At 29.5% G+C, this 17,230-nt stretch overlaps 1 protein-coding gene across 1 annotated transcript in view; it reads left to right on the plus strand.

Annotated features, from left to right (window-relative positions):
* LOC129963804 (T-box transcription factor TBX20-like) overlaps positions 1-17,230 on the plus strand; it is a 134,802-nt gene that overhangs the window by 95,234 nt on the left and 22,338 nt on the right. The window contains exons 3-4 of the mRNA XM_056078371.1: positions 5,705-5,978; positions 16,308-16,475. Coding sequence (XP_055934346.1) covers positions 5,705-5,978; positions 16,308-16,475 — 442 coding nt within the window. The remainder of the gene's footprint in view (positions 1-5,704; positions 5,979-16,307; positions 16,476-17,230) is intronic.

The raw sequence follows: 17,230 nt of genomic DNA on the forward strand, positions 1-17,230 counted from the left end.
TACATACTTCCTCTTCAAACTATGAAAACATTTCCTTGATTCAAACTGAACAAGGAGTTCTAATTAATCAAAACACAGCGAAAGTAACACACAAAAATCAAAAAGTTACTAAAAACAGCTCGAAATAAAATCCTCTTTGAATGATGAGTAATTCAATTCCCCCATTTCTTCGCCTCCGGGACTTTTCTAAATCAATTATAATTTTATTAGAGACTATGTTATTCTTTATAAGATAATAAATGACATGTTCATGATTAATAGAAACAAAGTCAGTACATTTTGTGATCTGAATTTTTATCAAACTTTATCTAAAGTTTGTTAAAATAATAACACGAATAAATTACGCAGAAGTTATAAAAGCAATAAGAAGGATTTGTTATAGAGATATAAAGTAGAATTAAGGATAACAAATGAACATTTATTGGTTTTACGTATCAAAATTAAATTATGAAGAATAAAAGGAAAAAAATAGTAAAGATTTTTTTTTTTTTTTTTTAGATTACACGAAATTCTTCAAATCCATTGTGATTTTATTGACATTAAAATCTGACACTTTGTCGAATGTCGAACATGTTTTCAATGAAATTAAAATTGAGTATTACTTTGAAACCAACATTTGAGATCTACATGAAATAAATCATTTTTTTTTTAAATCATGGATATATCAACAGATTTTTTTTAAACTCAGTTTATAATGTACTTTATTCAGATACCTTGAGAGACATAAATATATAAGATTTTCATTTTTTTATCAAATAATTTTAATTTTTAAATTAAATTTAGCAAGCTAAAATGAAGTGTTATTAAATTTTTTTAATGTATAATTATTTTATGAAAGTATTTTATTTCTAGAAAGGCAGTTTCTTATGAACAGTATAGTCTTTATATATAGAACTTGAAGGTTCTTGAGAAAAAGTTCAATTCCGCTTAATAGATCTTCGAGAAATATAAATGCAAAATGCAAATGTTTCAACACTTTCAGTCGATATTACATTTTCCTGATTCCATTTCGCTTTTTGAATTGACTGAATTATCCAGAACTGGCTGGGAAATTGGAAATGATCAGAATAATTGCAGGATAGTGGTTTTATTTTTAATAAGAGGCCCAATCCGTAATGCATTGTCTTTTATTATTTTTACCTATAATAATTCTTCGTCGTCAGTATTGAAAAATTTTAAGGCTTAAAATCATTTTCGAACCTTTTCTAGATTTACTAATATTTTCAAAAACGAAGTACAATTTAAAAAAAATTGCTTATACTGTACCTGTCGAAATTTCATTTTTTTTTTTTTTTTTTTTTTTTTTTTTTTTTTTTTTTTTTTAGCTGAACTCCTTTTCATGCTTAAAAAATTTTATTTAAAGACCATGGTCAACAACAAATTGAAAGCTGAACTATTTTAAACTAAAAATTCAGCTAGGAGAAGAGGGATTCGTACGAGTAAAGTTAATTCACCGACAAATGTTTAATCCTTTAGGTAAAGGACATATCTTCCACGAATTTCTATCGCATTATGAATTGGGGAAACAATTATTTTACTTATTTAAATTCTTATATGACTGCAATAAGCACTTATAATTTTAAAAGAAAGTTATTAAGAAAGTTATTTTAAAAGAAAGCTATTTACATTCTTGAAAAATGTTTCTATTGACATTCTTGAAATGATCGATATATAAAGATTTTCGATGTATGGAAGCTCCTGATGTAAGTATCCAACTTACAACAACTTAATTCATTAACATTATAATTAACTTAATTCAACTTAACAACTTAATTAACTTAATTCAACTTAACAACTTAATTAACTTAATTCAACATTAAAATTCTTAAATAACTGCACAGGAAAAAATTTTTTAAAGAAAATGAAATGCATAATTAAATGTTTTTGCTAATACTATGCCACAAAATTGAAAATAATAAATCAGAATGTGGATATAGAAAAATATGTAAGAAATAATGAACTTCGCTGTTTAATAAGTTACACAAGAGATAATTTCTGTAGAAAAAAATGATATTTTCGATCAAATTCAATGAGGCGTAGTTTTAATACGTCCCCTCTCCCAGAAAGGTGGTTTTCCGGGAGCGTTCGCTTCGTAATAAATTTTGAATCGACCGTAGATGGAAAAACTTGAATTCGTGTCAACGTTAGCAACTCGCTAGAAATTTTGTGCTCGAGAGAGAAATTGTCTATCTTTTCGATTTCATTTCCGAAACAGGGAGAAATAACAGCGTGTTACTTTTTCTTCTCCTGCAGCTGCCTGCTTTCCAATTTTCTTCACAAGCTATAGCCATAAGTTGCGAGAAGATTTCAAATCAAATATTGACTCAGCTGTTTGCGAACATGATGGAAAGTCTACAAACTGAATGTACTATGTATATTTGAAGAAAAAAATATATATAGCAATCATTTTTTTTCCTCCAAAAAGTGTTCGAAATTGTAAGAACAGTAGAGTATGCGTTATTTCTTCTGGTTATAAATGATTGCTATTGAAAATGGATTTCCTGTTTAAGATTAAGAATGGCTGTCCGTCCTTGTGAATTATCTTCAAGAATGATTAAGTGTTATTCTAGAAGTTGTAATAAAATACCATTGATTTCTTTTTGTAAGAATTTAAAAATATTGATAAAAAAGTCTTAATTTCAACAAAAAATTTGTTAAACTGATGTATTTAATTTTTAATTCCTTTTATGGCAGGAAACCTCATTTTACGTATTAATATGATTTGACCATCGAACCGAGTCTATTTTGAAATCGATCTGAACATTCTACGGTTCACCTATCTGCTTTATACCTATTCGATCCCCTTTGAAATTATTTTATCCAAAATTTATTAAATATTAATAAGAAATATTGTGAGTTCTGAACTCTATTGTACAAACATCTTTTTATAAGGGAAAAAGTTATGTCAGGTTATACTAGTACAAACTGAAATTATGCTTAACAGGAGGAAGTTACTGATATTTTTTTTAATACAAACCGAACGTTGCCATCGTAAAAGAGAAATTACTCTTTTTAGTCTGTTTAAACTGTTTGCCTATGTTGTATTTAAAACATGAATGAAAGCTTCATAATGTATAAATAAAATTAAAATGAAGTATATTCGTTTAGAGAATTTTCAAAATAATCAGATCTTTTGGTGAGAAAGATCATGCATTATTTTACTAAAACCAATAGGAACACTAATTTAGAATAAAGTCTCTAGGCCAGATTCCTCATTCCTTTCATGTTTATTCTAATTTAAATTTCAGAAGAAAAAAAAAGAGAATAAGCTTAAAATTTATTTCTAATTTGAAGAATTTTATTTCTTTTTTAAGAAGTAATTGGCACTTTTAATACAATGTATTTTCCTTTTAAAAATTTTGGACTCAGAAAATATTACTTTATAAATTAGTTTCATAAATATTGCCTTAATTTTCTGGTTTGCAATTGCTAACTAATTTATCTTATTCTCACTGGAAAAATGCCACTGTCAAGAAAAGAAACAAAAAAATTTTCGTCACTTATCATTTCTGAGCCATTTGAATGAAGTTTCCTGGCATACAAGGGAAAAATCGCTTTTTAGTTCACGCTCAAAATGAATAATAAATTAATTTCCTTTCTCTTCTTTCGACATCTGTCCAGAACTCACTTTCATGATCCTCCTTGTTTAATTTGCCAATTAATCATGATCTCTCTCAGCTGGCCAGCTATGAAACTGTCATTTTAACACTTACTGCTCTCTGTATCGCACATCGGAATCAGCAGTGGTTTTAGTCTTGAGTGGCAACCAGAAGAAGGTGTGATCACGCCACTTGCAGGGCATTCGATCTAACCAACCAGCTTGTAGTTAGAATCGCGGGACATGTATGAACCCTAAAAGAATCTTCGCGTGCTGCACGCATGGCTATTGTTAAGGAGAAAACTCTTGAAAACACACACAGGAGCTAACTGGAGATCCTGAAGAATTCGGTGAGGTCGACTTTCTTGCGTGACTTACTTGGGAGGAAACGTACACCTTTTGTCTTCCCATGTTAAGAAAGTATGGATGCCAAGTCTTCCCTCTTCCAGCTTTATGTCGTTAGCATAAACCTATGCTAATTGTATTCAGATGTATGAATTATAATAATAAGATTTCCCCGCATAAATAACTCGATGGGTTAATCGATACATCTTCCACCCTCAAAAACAGAAGACAAGAATAGAAGGCATATAAGAATAGAAGGCAATTAAGATATTATATGCTAGAGGCGAAAAATATACACAAGAAAAACAATTTTTAAATAAAACAACTTCTCAAACAAAGGTAGAAATTTTTTAAGAAGGAACCAAAATGGAGTTCAAAATCTTCACAGATTTCACATTTAAGCTTGGAAAATTATGTTTTGGTAGTATCTCTTGCCCTTTAACTGAAATTTATATTTAAGTTTTATCAGTGGGTACTGATAAAACTTGATTGTAAGAAATTCTTCAAAATTAAGTAGATAGATATTTACACAGTGATGGCCTATTAATTCATTAAATCCAATCCGACGCTAAAATAATTCCAGTTTTCACGAATATGATTTTTTTTAAGAAAATGTTCTCTTAAAATAGTTTTAAAATTAGTCTAATGACGAAATCTTCAGAAAAAGAATCTATCAAAGAAAAACTATATGTCTTCCGAAAAATCTGAGTTATTAATTACTTTCTCGTATACATAGTGTAAACAAAGTATAATAATCGTTAAAAAAAATGAAATCGAGACTTTGAAAAATCTGCATGTTTTAGTACTTCCTGAGTTCGAAAATTACATTTTTGGAAAATTTTCGTCTGTCTGTCTGTGATAAATGCTTTGAGCTAGACGGTGAAATTTGGTATACGATCATCACCCCGAATTTGTAGATTTATATTAAATTTTGAATAAAATGTGTTCAGAGGACGTTCGTCTGTTGGGCTATTCCGGTATAAGTTAACTTGATAGCTACAAAGCGTAGGAAACTAGACAGATAAGATTCGGCACACAAATTAACATCTATCGTGTAGAGACCTGTCAAATTTTGAGCCAAATATAGTTACGAATTGATTGTCTGTCGATCTGTACTTTCAGAAACATGTAAACGCGATAATTCAAAAACGCCACGACTTAAATTTATCAAATTTAATGTGAGATTTTGTGACTACAAGAGAAATATTTAAACAAATTTTTGTTTCAATCGATTGGGAAACACGCGTCTAAAATACAGATTCAATTTACAGATAATATTAACCAAATGCAAGGCTTTAATTGCCAAATAACCCATCAAGGATGACATAATAGATAAGGAAAAATTCTAAATTCAAGCCAAAGGTTAATATTTCATAATTATTGCATGCCAATTCCAGTCAAGGCGCTCTCTGGTATACAGCTTTATTAAAGAACATACGAGAAGGTTTGGCGAAGACCACTCCCGCTGGTTATTTTTTTTATATATAATTCTTTATCTTGAAAAAACAATCTGCTTCTAGCACTGAAACTTATCCAAACAAGATGAAAGAAGTGGAAACGGTTATACTACTAAACTTTTAAAAATAGTAAGATTGTTGTCGCAGTTCTGGACTTAATTAACAATAGCGATTACAAACGCAAAAGCCTATGGCAAATTATTTATATTTTCTCAATTATTTATCTGAAAATATCTCTTTAATGTGCCTATATATACAATATCAGATATCTAAATTAATTTTCATATGGATTCTTTCTTTGCAGGCGTATGTTTCCGACGGTCAGAGCGTCCTTTTCCGGAGCAGACCCCCATGCCAAATACGCAGTTCTAATGGACATTGTTCCAGTAGATAACAAGCGATATCGATATGCCTACCATCGATCATCATGGTTGGTGGCTGGGAAAGCGGACCCTCCGTCACCCTCTAGATTGTACATGCATCCGGACTCTCCGTTCACCGGTGACCAACTCAAAAAACAGGTGGTGTCTTTCGAAAAAGTGAAGCTCACGAACAACGAAATGGACAAGCAGGGGCATGTAAGTGTCTGCATTTTAATTTTTGAAAACGAATAAAAAAAAAAGAACATTGATACTTTCTTGGATATTAATATTTTAATTTACGCTTTTGTTTCGTAACACATATACATTTTTATGACTTACATACACTTTTTCTAAAATATATATGAAATTCATGTCAAATGTATTTGTCTTAATAAAATGAGACTAAAAAGAATACATTACATATTAATAATATAGTTAATAATCTGAGCGAACATACTGGTCGCTATAGGCGATTAGTGCTTTAAAATAAAATTAGGATAAATGCATGGCGATACATTTGGTTTACATGAAAATTGATGCGATCAATATTAAAGAAAAATGAACGACAAGTTTAATTTTAAAGAATCATTTAGAATTCATCACTATGGAGATAACACAGAATTGAATTGCATTATGGAGACTGAATGCAGAAAGCACGTATTGTTGAAATGTTGTTATGCTTGTAAAAGCATGAGAAATTATAATTTGCGAAGTGTATGCAGTATTTTGAAATAATAGTAGTCATTTGGCACCAGTTTGATATCGTGACAATGGAAAATTCGACAATTCGATTCACTAAACGAAGTAGTAGAAACATTTCTTTCCTTTTCAGAGAACATTTATTTGCGATAAAAGATTTTTCGTGTCTCTCAAAACTGCCGATTGGTCAAACAAACAACAAATTACTTTCAATGGAGGGGAGTTAACATTGCAATCCAATCCAATCATCGTCATTCGAAAGTTTGCGCGTTCTTTCTCAACCCGTGTCAACAAAGAACACCGCAAAATTGACTATTATTTTCAGGGTTGCCATATAACAGCCAATAATATCTAAGCTGTTAAACTGACTTGAGCCAGCAAAGGAATATTACAATCACGCTTTGAAATCAAGAAAAGCATAAAATGATATCTTTATAAGCTTGAAACTAGCAAAATATTTTCAATACAATCAGCTCATAGAACACTTCCAATAGGACAAACCGATTTCTTTAAATATTACTTGAAGTTCAGTATAAGGCAACGTGAAGCTAGACATTAAATGAGATGTCTAGTTTCCATTTCTAATTTAATAGTGTCATTATGTGAATTTCCATCAAAACAAAAATGAAAAAGAAAGACTACGGTAGTCTCGTGGTAAGGTTCTATTTTTAAACCGTAGGGCTCTCCAGATTCAGGAAATTTAATTCAACTGAAGGACCTCTGTGTAAACGAGCCTGATGCAGCTTAAAATCGTTAGAATAAAACGTCCTTGGGCTAGAATGGCTCAGAAATTTGGAGTCAGGGTGCAAGCTCAGGTGTCGTTCACCTCATCCGATCACAGTTTAAAATGATAAGGTCCTTCCAAAAATAACCTTATTTCAAAATCGGCTGTAAATGTAACTTAAAGATGTGAACAAGAAAGCTATAATCAAACAATTCTTTTCTAACAATAATTTATAGAAATATGCGTTATATAAAAAAAAATACTTTTTTAAAATCTAATTTAGAGATGAAATAGCAAAAGCTTTGGAATTATAAATAAGTTAATTTCAGAAAATTTTAGTTATGCAAACATTAAAAGAGTAATAATTATGCTAATATTATCTTTCATCCTGTAATTATTTCAAAAGTGAAATTAATATTTAAAAATAATTGACTAGTTATAAACTTTTATACTAGACGATTCACATTTTGCTAAAATTTAATCATTAAAAATTGTACATTTCTTGAACTTTTGATATTTAACTTTCTTTCGAAGTTTTAAAGTTCTTAATGACAGTCTTTCAGTCAAAAACAATCATCAAAATGTTTAATTTTTTTTTCTCCAAATTTCCTGCTATATAAGATAATGTTTTATTTGAAACATCGGCATTATTCTACGAATATAACTAAAATGCCAGCTTTTAAGCTTTCTTTTCAGCAAATTTTCAATGCAGAAATCAATAAGTTTTTCACAGTCTATGATGATACATTTGTAATATAACCATCTTTACATTTTTTTAAAGAAGGGGATATTGTATAATAAACTACTAATTGCATTTTGTTTTCAAATGGTCTACAACAATTGTGAGTAGCACATATATCCCATACTCTCTTTAGAGTATTAAAAAGAATTCCGTATGTTTCATACAGTTTTTTAATTTTTGTGGATATTTGTAAAATGGCAAATACCCAAAAAATATGCAGCAAACTCTGAAAATATGCGTTTATTTTTTTTTTTTTTTTACGATTATGTATTATTTCTAATATGCATTTTGATTAAGTTCTTTTAATAGATGTATTGTTATATTTGGTTATTTAAAACAAATTCCATTTAAAAGAAAGTCCTTATTTGATATACTTTATAATATTATTTGCGTAATTTCACCTTTTAGCACACGGTTTCCTTTTCATTGATTATAATAAAGTCTGATGTAATTTTTATGAATGTGAAATATAAATAATACTTCAAATTAAAAAAAAATTAACCTTGTAATATTTAACTTTTTTTTTTTTGTGCCACAGTTTAGAATTATGAGGTAAGCTTCAAAATAGTTCTCATATTGGTTCAGATTGGAATTAATATGAATAAATTAAACGATGTAACATTTGGAGAACTTTGCTTGAGGAAGCAAGATATAATCCCTAATTTATATTCAAAACTTGGATAAAGTTATAGAGAGGAATTTAGTTTCCAGATAAACTACCTTGAACTGAAGTGATATGTTTCGGAAAGTCGTTCGGCAGACCTTTGTATCGTCTTTTTGTCCTCATAAAATAACTTTTTTGCCAATTTTTTTTAAAGCGCAAATATGTTACTACAATAAAAGATGAAAAAGGTTACTTATTTTTAATTGGATTACATACTTAATCCAGCTGTTATCCACTTTTTAAAACAATGCAACCGCTAGACGCCAATAGCAGTCATACGGCGCCAAAACTATTGCTTGACTGTCCAAGCAAAACGAGTTATAATCTGCAATACAAAGCGTAATTGGCCACGAAAAAGATAAATTATTGACCAATAAGGACATCATTGGGCTCGGAGACATCTTATTGGTCACGTGACAACGTCAATACCCGAGGCTTGCCGTGACACTTGTATTTAGATTATTCCTTCCTGTTTTTGCATGTGTGTCATTAATGCTGTTGCTACTCCTTTGCTTTTTTGTTGCGATTGGGTCACATAAACAAGCGCCATAAAGCAGATCCTGCTTTTAATACAATTAAATTAAATAAAAAAAAACGCCCGTTCACTTGTGGTACACTTAAAACGGATATAAATATTTCAATGGGAAATATCCATTTCATTATTTCCGCATTGGAGAACCAATTTGGCGATTGGTAAGGCAATTGAACTGCTAATAGTGCCATACAAACACATATGTTGAAAATGATTTACATATAATAGAACTGCATTCTGCTTTTACGAAGATGAAACGTTTGGCAATTAATACACGTAAAAGCAAAACGTTGAGCAATTGATGCTTAAAAATTATTAAGTCAAACCTGTTTTGCCATCAACAAAACTCTGCGGTGCACATGGAATCAATATTTCCATGGCAAAGAATTTTTTTCTCTATAATTTGCTTATTAATATACAGTTCATTTAAATACATATCTCCCGGGTATCATAGTTTTTAAGTGACAAAATGATTATTACAATTATAGGCGATGTAGCAATGCAATGTTTTTCGAAAGACACGGTTTTAATTACATTCACCGGATGTGGCCGGTCATTAAATTATTTGAATTGTCGATGATTCATGCAATAAGCTTGCATGAGAAAATTATGCTTTTTAAGAATTCAATTTCGAAAGATACTTACTTCATCTGAAAGGACGTTTTAACACCTACCCCTAAATGTACTATTATTGCATAGGGCAAATGAACGTCCCTAAAAAATAAAAGTAAATCGTAAATCTGAGTACTAGGCTTTTTTTAAGAGCTCTTGACTACAGCGTCCTATTCAAATAATAATCTGAAGTTATTTTTAAATAGAAATTTCGCATCTGTAAAGCACGTATGTGAAATACTACTTAAGATTTCATCTGTCGAATACAGAATGAAATAATTAATTCGTCAGCGATCTGCTAAAAATGCCAACTATTAACTATTCCGTGAATTTGATTTTGTATAATTTAAACTCTGAAAGTCTACTGTTTATAAATCACTTTTACTGGTAGCAAGAAGAGGACATAAAACTGTGATTTGCTTTAGAATTGGGTTATGTGCCACAGAACACATGATAACTTATTTGGTATACGTTATTAAACAGAAAAGAAAATAAAAGATGGCAGAAACATTCTAACACCCTAGTTAAAAAGTGATGCATACATTTAAACATTTTAAAAAAATTAAATAAAAATCCTCAGTTTATCTTTCTAAATAAGCATTTTTATAATTATTATACTTTGGTTTTTCATATTTTACTTCTAAACAAACATATAGTATTTTACTTAATTTGATTATTACTAAATTGTTTGAGTTAGTATATTGCACAAAATTTGTGGCATTCAACTTCCTAAATGTATTTATTTAAATAGTTAATCCATTCACCCAAATGCCTCTAGAACATTAGAGATATATTCTTAAACAAATTAGTTTGTTTGATAATTGCCAGATTAACGCGTTTCATTTCGAAGATATCGATAACTATTTTGGAAATTTCGAATCTAATAATTTGGCCATCTAATTGGGCCATTCTCTTGTGACGTCAGTAACAGCTGAAACTTCTACATCTCACAGTTGATGGCAATGAAGAATTGCACTATTTGAAATAATACGGAAGAAATCTTTGTATTTTGTTGGCTTGAGTGAAACTGAACTAAAAATAATCAAGGCTAACAACCTGTGAACTCGTTTATCTCTCTATATAAATCCGTTTTAGGAGGGGATTTCAAAGGATTGGTAAAAACCCATGTGAATAAATTAGCTACTTTTGTTGAATTTCTTTAAAAAAAATAACACAACAGACAAAGAAGGGAAATTCATATCTTATTTTAAAAATTTTTTTTTCACCTACTTAATTGTTTCGTTTAAATAAAAAAAAAAACTAATTCTTTCTTTATTTTATTTGCTCCTTTTGTTCAAATAGCTCTCTTAATTTATTGTTCATAATTAAGGCTGAGAGGATAATTTTCATAAAAGTTATTTTGTTTTTAAAACATATACAATGGCCTTTTCCTTGAATTAGAAGAAGCGAATAGCATTCGTCTTTTTAGAATTTTAGAAATGAAATTTTGAATGTCATTTAGAAATGAAAAAAAAAAAAAATGTATCGTTGAAACATTTTTTTAAAAAAATTATGTTTGTTTGAAAATTTATTAATTAGCTAATCGCCATAATTTTTATTCTATATAATATATGAACTTTTGTGAGATTTTTAAAGAAATTCATTTTAAATCAATAAATACAATCAATACGTAAAAATTTGAAACCATATATTTAAAGTTATCCAAATATCAAAATACTCGATTCAAAATGGCACTTTCGATAAGCAAGCAAAGCTTAATTTGTTCATTTTGATTTGTAAAATAATTTTTAAAAATAAGAAATGGATGAAAGAAAAGAGCAGGAAGAAGATGAGATGGAAAATTTATAAGTAATTCAACTCATTCTAATCGCGTTCTTAGACTCTAGTACTACTTTCCATCACGCCGTATCCATTGTTCATTTCTTTACAAGCTCGCTTTCAACAGACCGAAGAGCCGACCGTAAAAAATGAACTACCAGTTCGCCAGATAAATCCATTATTAAATTTCAACGCACACGATCAAATTTTATCTTTATTACTATCCCATTTTGAAAGACACATCCTGGATAAACTCACCGCGACTCCATTAGTTTGCGTACGAACGTTTTGAGAATATTTTTACATGAAACAACTCCAGTCAAACAAAGACCTCGAATAACGAACGAAGTAATAGAATAAAGAGAAAAAAAAAACCCAGTTCCTATTTTGGAAGTCTATTAAGATAATGGTGGGACAAAGGAAATCCAGCATGGGAATGAACAAAACAAAGAGCCGAGTTTTATCAAGTGTCCAGCTATGCACACAAAATGTCCTCACTTGCAAGAGAACAACCTGCAAAACAAAGTGCGAGACGTCAAACTGCGTTATCACAGATGATGACAGCTGGATCTAAATCAGACACGCGAGGTGGTTCGGCGCTGCGGGAAAAGAAGAAACCCTTCCGCCGAATCATAGTAATCAACCGATTCTTTTATATAAGGCAGCAACCGTCATCTACCGATGGTTCGGGAGAGATACCATACACAAGAGATGTCTCTCTAATTGGCTGTGACATCTGTCTGCGAAAGAATGGAATCGCATCGGAGGAAAGACACAGTGTCAAACTCGACCTCGACAGAGAACTGTTCTTTGAACCGGCGATATTCTTTGTAATAATATACGGACTATCCATCATCATTTGTTAGACCCTGTCTATCCTCAGGCCTACGATTGTTTTGTTATAGTTATATTGGATTTTGTATAATTATGTAATTAAGGGTACTTGTTAGAGGGATATATGGGTAATAGTATTTCAGCCCTCTTATCACGCTTGCTTTTGATTATAATTAGAAATTCAAATCTACTGCACATTTTATGATAGTATCTTGTCCTAAATGATGCACACTGTTAGTATCTAGTTAATTTATTCTTCACTATACTCGCATTCCACATAATTGTTTATAAATAATTTACTAAGTTATTAGGAGAGTTCTTAGATAATTAAAGATTTAGAGTTAGATTCTTAGATAATTAAAATTTAATAACCAGCATGACTAATTTGCTTTCAGTGCCTTAGTTTTGTGGTAAAGCAATGTGATAAAAAAAAGAGAAAATATTCTAATTATGAACTAAACAATGAATTATAATCATTTCAAAATATTATGCGGCCAATTACGATGTAGTTCCTTTTAAAAGAATTAAGTCCTCAAATTTTTGTTTTTAAAGCGCATAAGTATGTATAATAATCCCATTAAAATTTTTATTGTAAAGAGAAGCTTTTTAAAAAATTATAGCTAATCCATATATTCTTTAATGATTTTTGAAAACACAATATAAAACCAGAAAACCGAATTCATCAACAACATTCAAATTGGTAAATAAGTTTTTAAATTCATAGGAATATTAATGCCACTGCATAATTTTATCCGAATTATCTCCTCCCAGCCTATGCATCCAAAAAATTTGAATGGGCGTTGAAGAGATGGTACAGAGGTGAGAACAAAGTTGAATCCTAATGACCATAACTGGCTACAATACTATCCGTCTCGTAGTAGTTGTGGATGTGCAGGTAACTCAACACCACAACTTAATATATCTACAAGGGAAGGGAGAACCAACCACCATACCATAAATCTGAATTGTCTACTGTGGAATATATTCCTATTGAATGTATAAAACATGAAAGTGTTATTTAAAAATAGTTTAATAACTGTAATACTGATCACTAATTATTACTAATATAAATAGTTATGACTTTAAAACAGAAAATTTATTCAAGAAAAAATTTATAGCACCTGAAATAATATGTTTATATTATCAACTACGATTCAAAAGAAACTGTAATTTTATTTAATTATTGGCAATAAAAGGACATTTTTACTTGACTGAACCATCCAGTGAAGATTTAGGACTCCTAAAAAACAGTGATTTGAGACCAATGTTAATCATAATTTTAATGTCTTTAGATCTCTTCGCTAAAACCGGCTCAGCTACAAATACTTCATTCGTATGCTTCGTTTGAAGAAAAACATAAGAAAGAAGTTTTGATTCAGAAAAATTATTACATTTATCCTCTATAAATTACTTCCCTTCTTAACACTCGTATTCGGATTCTACTCGTCTGTCAACGGTTACAAATTCGATAAAAGAAAACTACAATATAGCGGCTTAGAACAAAGGAACACCCAAACGATTAAAACTAAAAGAGCTCTATGTTTACGAGGCCATATTCTTGAAAAATTGGAAATAACTTTCCCTACATCAAAGTTCATAGACACTTAAGATATTCCTTTTTCCTCGCAATGTTATAGTTCTTTTTTAAACTATAAAAGGATATATTCTTTAAAAAAACTTTAAATTATTTGCTTGCGAACAGAAAGCGGGGGAAAAAAACCTCGACATATCCTGTTGTGGTCACGTAGTCGCCTGAGGGGCCGAGAATGGAGCATATGCTAGGACTTGCGTTAATCGTAAATTGAGACTCAAAAGAACAAAAGGCAGTGGATTTATTTATTTTTACTGTTCTGATGAAGATAGTTGGGCTTACAATGTCCCCATAACAGATGTTTTTCCCACCATTGCCATGAGTCATCTGTAATAGGTGCTTTTGAAGTTTTCCTTTATTTAGTTATATGTCTGGATAATATATGAATTTAATTCATCGCCAAAACAGGTAGTTCGCGAATTAGCGGTTTCTGAAGAGGGTCACGGAAGCTTCCGACTTCTCAGAAATCGTGAATTATAAGAGGCGGCATTGTTATTGCGCCATCTGTTCATAAAAACAATAGTTTTTAATCAGTTATTAGATTTAGGAAAAAACGAAGAAGAGAAATGATGAGAAAGCTTTTCAATGGTCATTTCTTTCTTTATTATTATTATTATTTCATATGTCTTGTTTAAAGTCGCAAGATAGTAAAATGTTTTATCAACAAACAGATATGGGTTGTTTTTTTTTAAACGAGTACTCGATAAGCTTTGTTAAAATAACAAAGGAAACATTTTACATCTGTTTCAGGCTCATTAAGAGGAATTCATGTAAACTTTTTAAACTCTAATTCCTTTGAATATATTTCGCTCATAAATACAACTGTTAATATTGTTTTTTAATGGTATGAGTTCAGGCGTATTTAAGAAACGTTACTTTGTTCACATTTGCTTAATTTAATCAATTTAAGTAGAAGGGAAAACGTTGTCAAATCAAAAAATAAACCTTTAAAGTAAATTATGTATACGCGTATGCACATATTATATATTTTATATATATTATATATATAATTTTTCTTTTTTATGTTTTGCATTTCTATGGGGGTTTTTTTCCGTGGGCTTATAGAAATTATAGCTTAAATAGATATCAAATCATCAGACAAAAAAATGTATATAATAAAAACTCCTGACAATTTCTTTGGAGAGAAAAAAATATTCTGCAAACTTATTTTCAAAACAAGTATTTTGTTTAAAATAAAATAATAATAATAATAATAAAATTCGGGAAATAAGAAAACGATATAGTAACAAATGATGTTTCGAAAAAAAATTGGATTTAAAACAATTATTCAATAAATTTTGTTGAAACCTTTTTTTTTCAACATTAAAAATGTTTAAGATCTGAAAGAGGAAAATATTAGTAGTTTTCAGGATTCTACAATTATTCCTTCACTAGTTTACTTGATTACTGAACCGCAGTTTAAAAGAAACCTGAAGCAATACAAACACGTATCATTATTGCTAAGTTAAGCCACCCCTTAAATCTTTTCAAACAAATGATAGATTTGTTTTTATAATCAAGTAATTAAGATTTTTTAGCCTAATTTAAATTATTACGAGCTGTTTTATCTGGTGATCAAACGAATTTTTAAAAGACTGACATTATTATATATATACTTAATATGTATACTTTAAACAAAAAATAGAAAATAAACAAAATCATCTGAAAGTGCATTCGCTTATGCATAACTACTCACTTGATGTACTGACATTATCTTATGTAAATAAAACTGCATGCAGATATATATGATCCTAATAAAAGAAAAATTCAAAATAAACTAATGTAAACATCTGGACATACGATACCGAATTAATACGACGATTAAGTTAAGACAGTTTTTTCGCAAAATTATTGTTTTTATTCACATGATAGTAGAAAAGAAAAATTTAAGTGTACTTCAGGTTAAGAGTTACCTTGATTTTAACATGGAATAGGAATATTATCCAAATGAGCTTTTCTAAATTTATCTGAGATTGTGTATATTATATATATATATTTCCTTTTAATACAATTTTTTGAAGTTATATGATTTTGTAAGCAAATATATTTTGGTTACTCCAAATAATGATGAAATCTTCCTTATGATAAGTGATACTAAAATGTAATCCGAAAATAAAAACTGATGCAACATATAAACAATTGATGCAAAAATTCTAATGCAACATATAAACTCTTATTAAAAAAACTTCTAAACTTCAACTTAATAAAACATATTTTGGAATTGCTGAAATTGGATTAATAGAATGTCTTTTATTGGGAAAAGAGTATTGAAAAAATTTTAATTTTTGTCCAATTATATTAATATTTTTGAAAACAGTGGATATAAGTGAAACACATACAATAATTCCCTTTTTTGTTCTCATTGCAGATCGTTTTGAATTCTATGCACAAATATCAACCTAGAATTCATTTGGTTAAGCTCAAGCCTAACACTCAGGGAGTACCGACAATCACCAACATCGAAACAGAACAATTTCGCACTTACGTTTTTCCAGAAACGGTTTTCACTGCTGTCACAGCTTATCAAAACCAACTGGTAAGTAAATATTGTGCAATCATTTTGAGTCCCATAAATTTTTTTTCACTTGCAACCAACGACATATTCATTCTGCAAAAGACACAGTTTCGAGAAAATGCAGTTAAATGCCATGTGTCCATTTATTTAGCTGTTACCTTCCTGCGCAGTTGTAGAAGATACATATCCAAGTCTTAAAAAGATGTCTGCTCTATTTAATTGTGGAAAATAAAAGTTACAGAAGCATTCTTAAAAATTCAAGCACTTCATCTTTGAGTATCTTTTAAATGTTTAAACGATGAATTAAAAAGCAGCCTTATATAGAGATTTTTTTTTTTTTTGTAGTTTTGATTCTATCTTAATTTATGATAGAAATCTGCAACTTAAGTTATCCGATTCATATAGATATTTTTTTTATATATCAACAACATACACTTTATTCCGAACATTAATGCTCTAAAAATCCAATTTAATCTCAATTATAATTTAAAATCATTCTGTAAGGCGATAAAATAATTTGAGGCGCTTTCGGTTTTCAGAATCCATCTATCAATTTTAACTATCTGATCAAAGGAATCTGAAATTATTATAAACAGAAAATAAATACAAATAATGTGTTTAATTATTAATGTTTAATTATGTGAAGAATGTATTCTCCACTTTGAAAATTTCTTGTAAACTTCAATTAATGCTTCTTAACAATCTTTAAGTACTGATTTTACACTTTCCACAGAGGTTTAAAATGAATACTTTAAGGTACTAATATTCTTTATTCC

This window comes from Argiope bruennichi, chromosome 3 (assembly GCF_947563725.1).
Source record: "Argiope bruennichi chromosome 3, qqArgBrue1.1, whole genome shotgun sequence".
NCBI classification, from domain to species: Eukaryota; Metazoa; Arthropoda; class Arachnida; order Araneae; family Araneidae; genus Argiope; species Argiope bruennichi.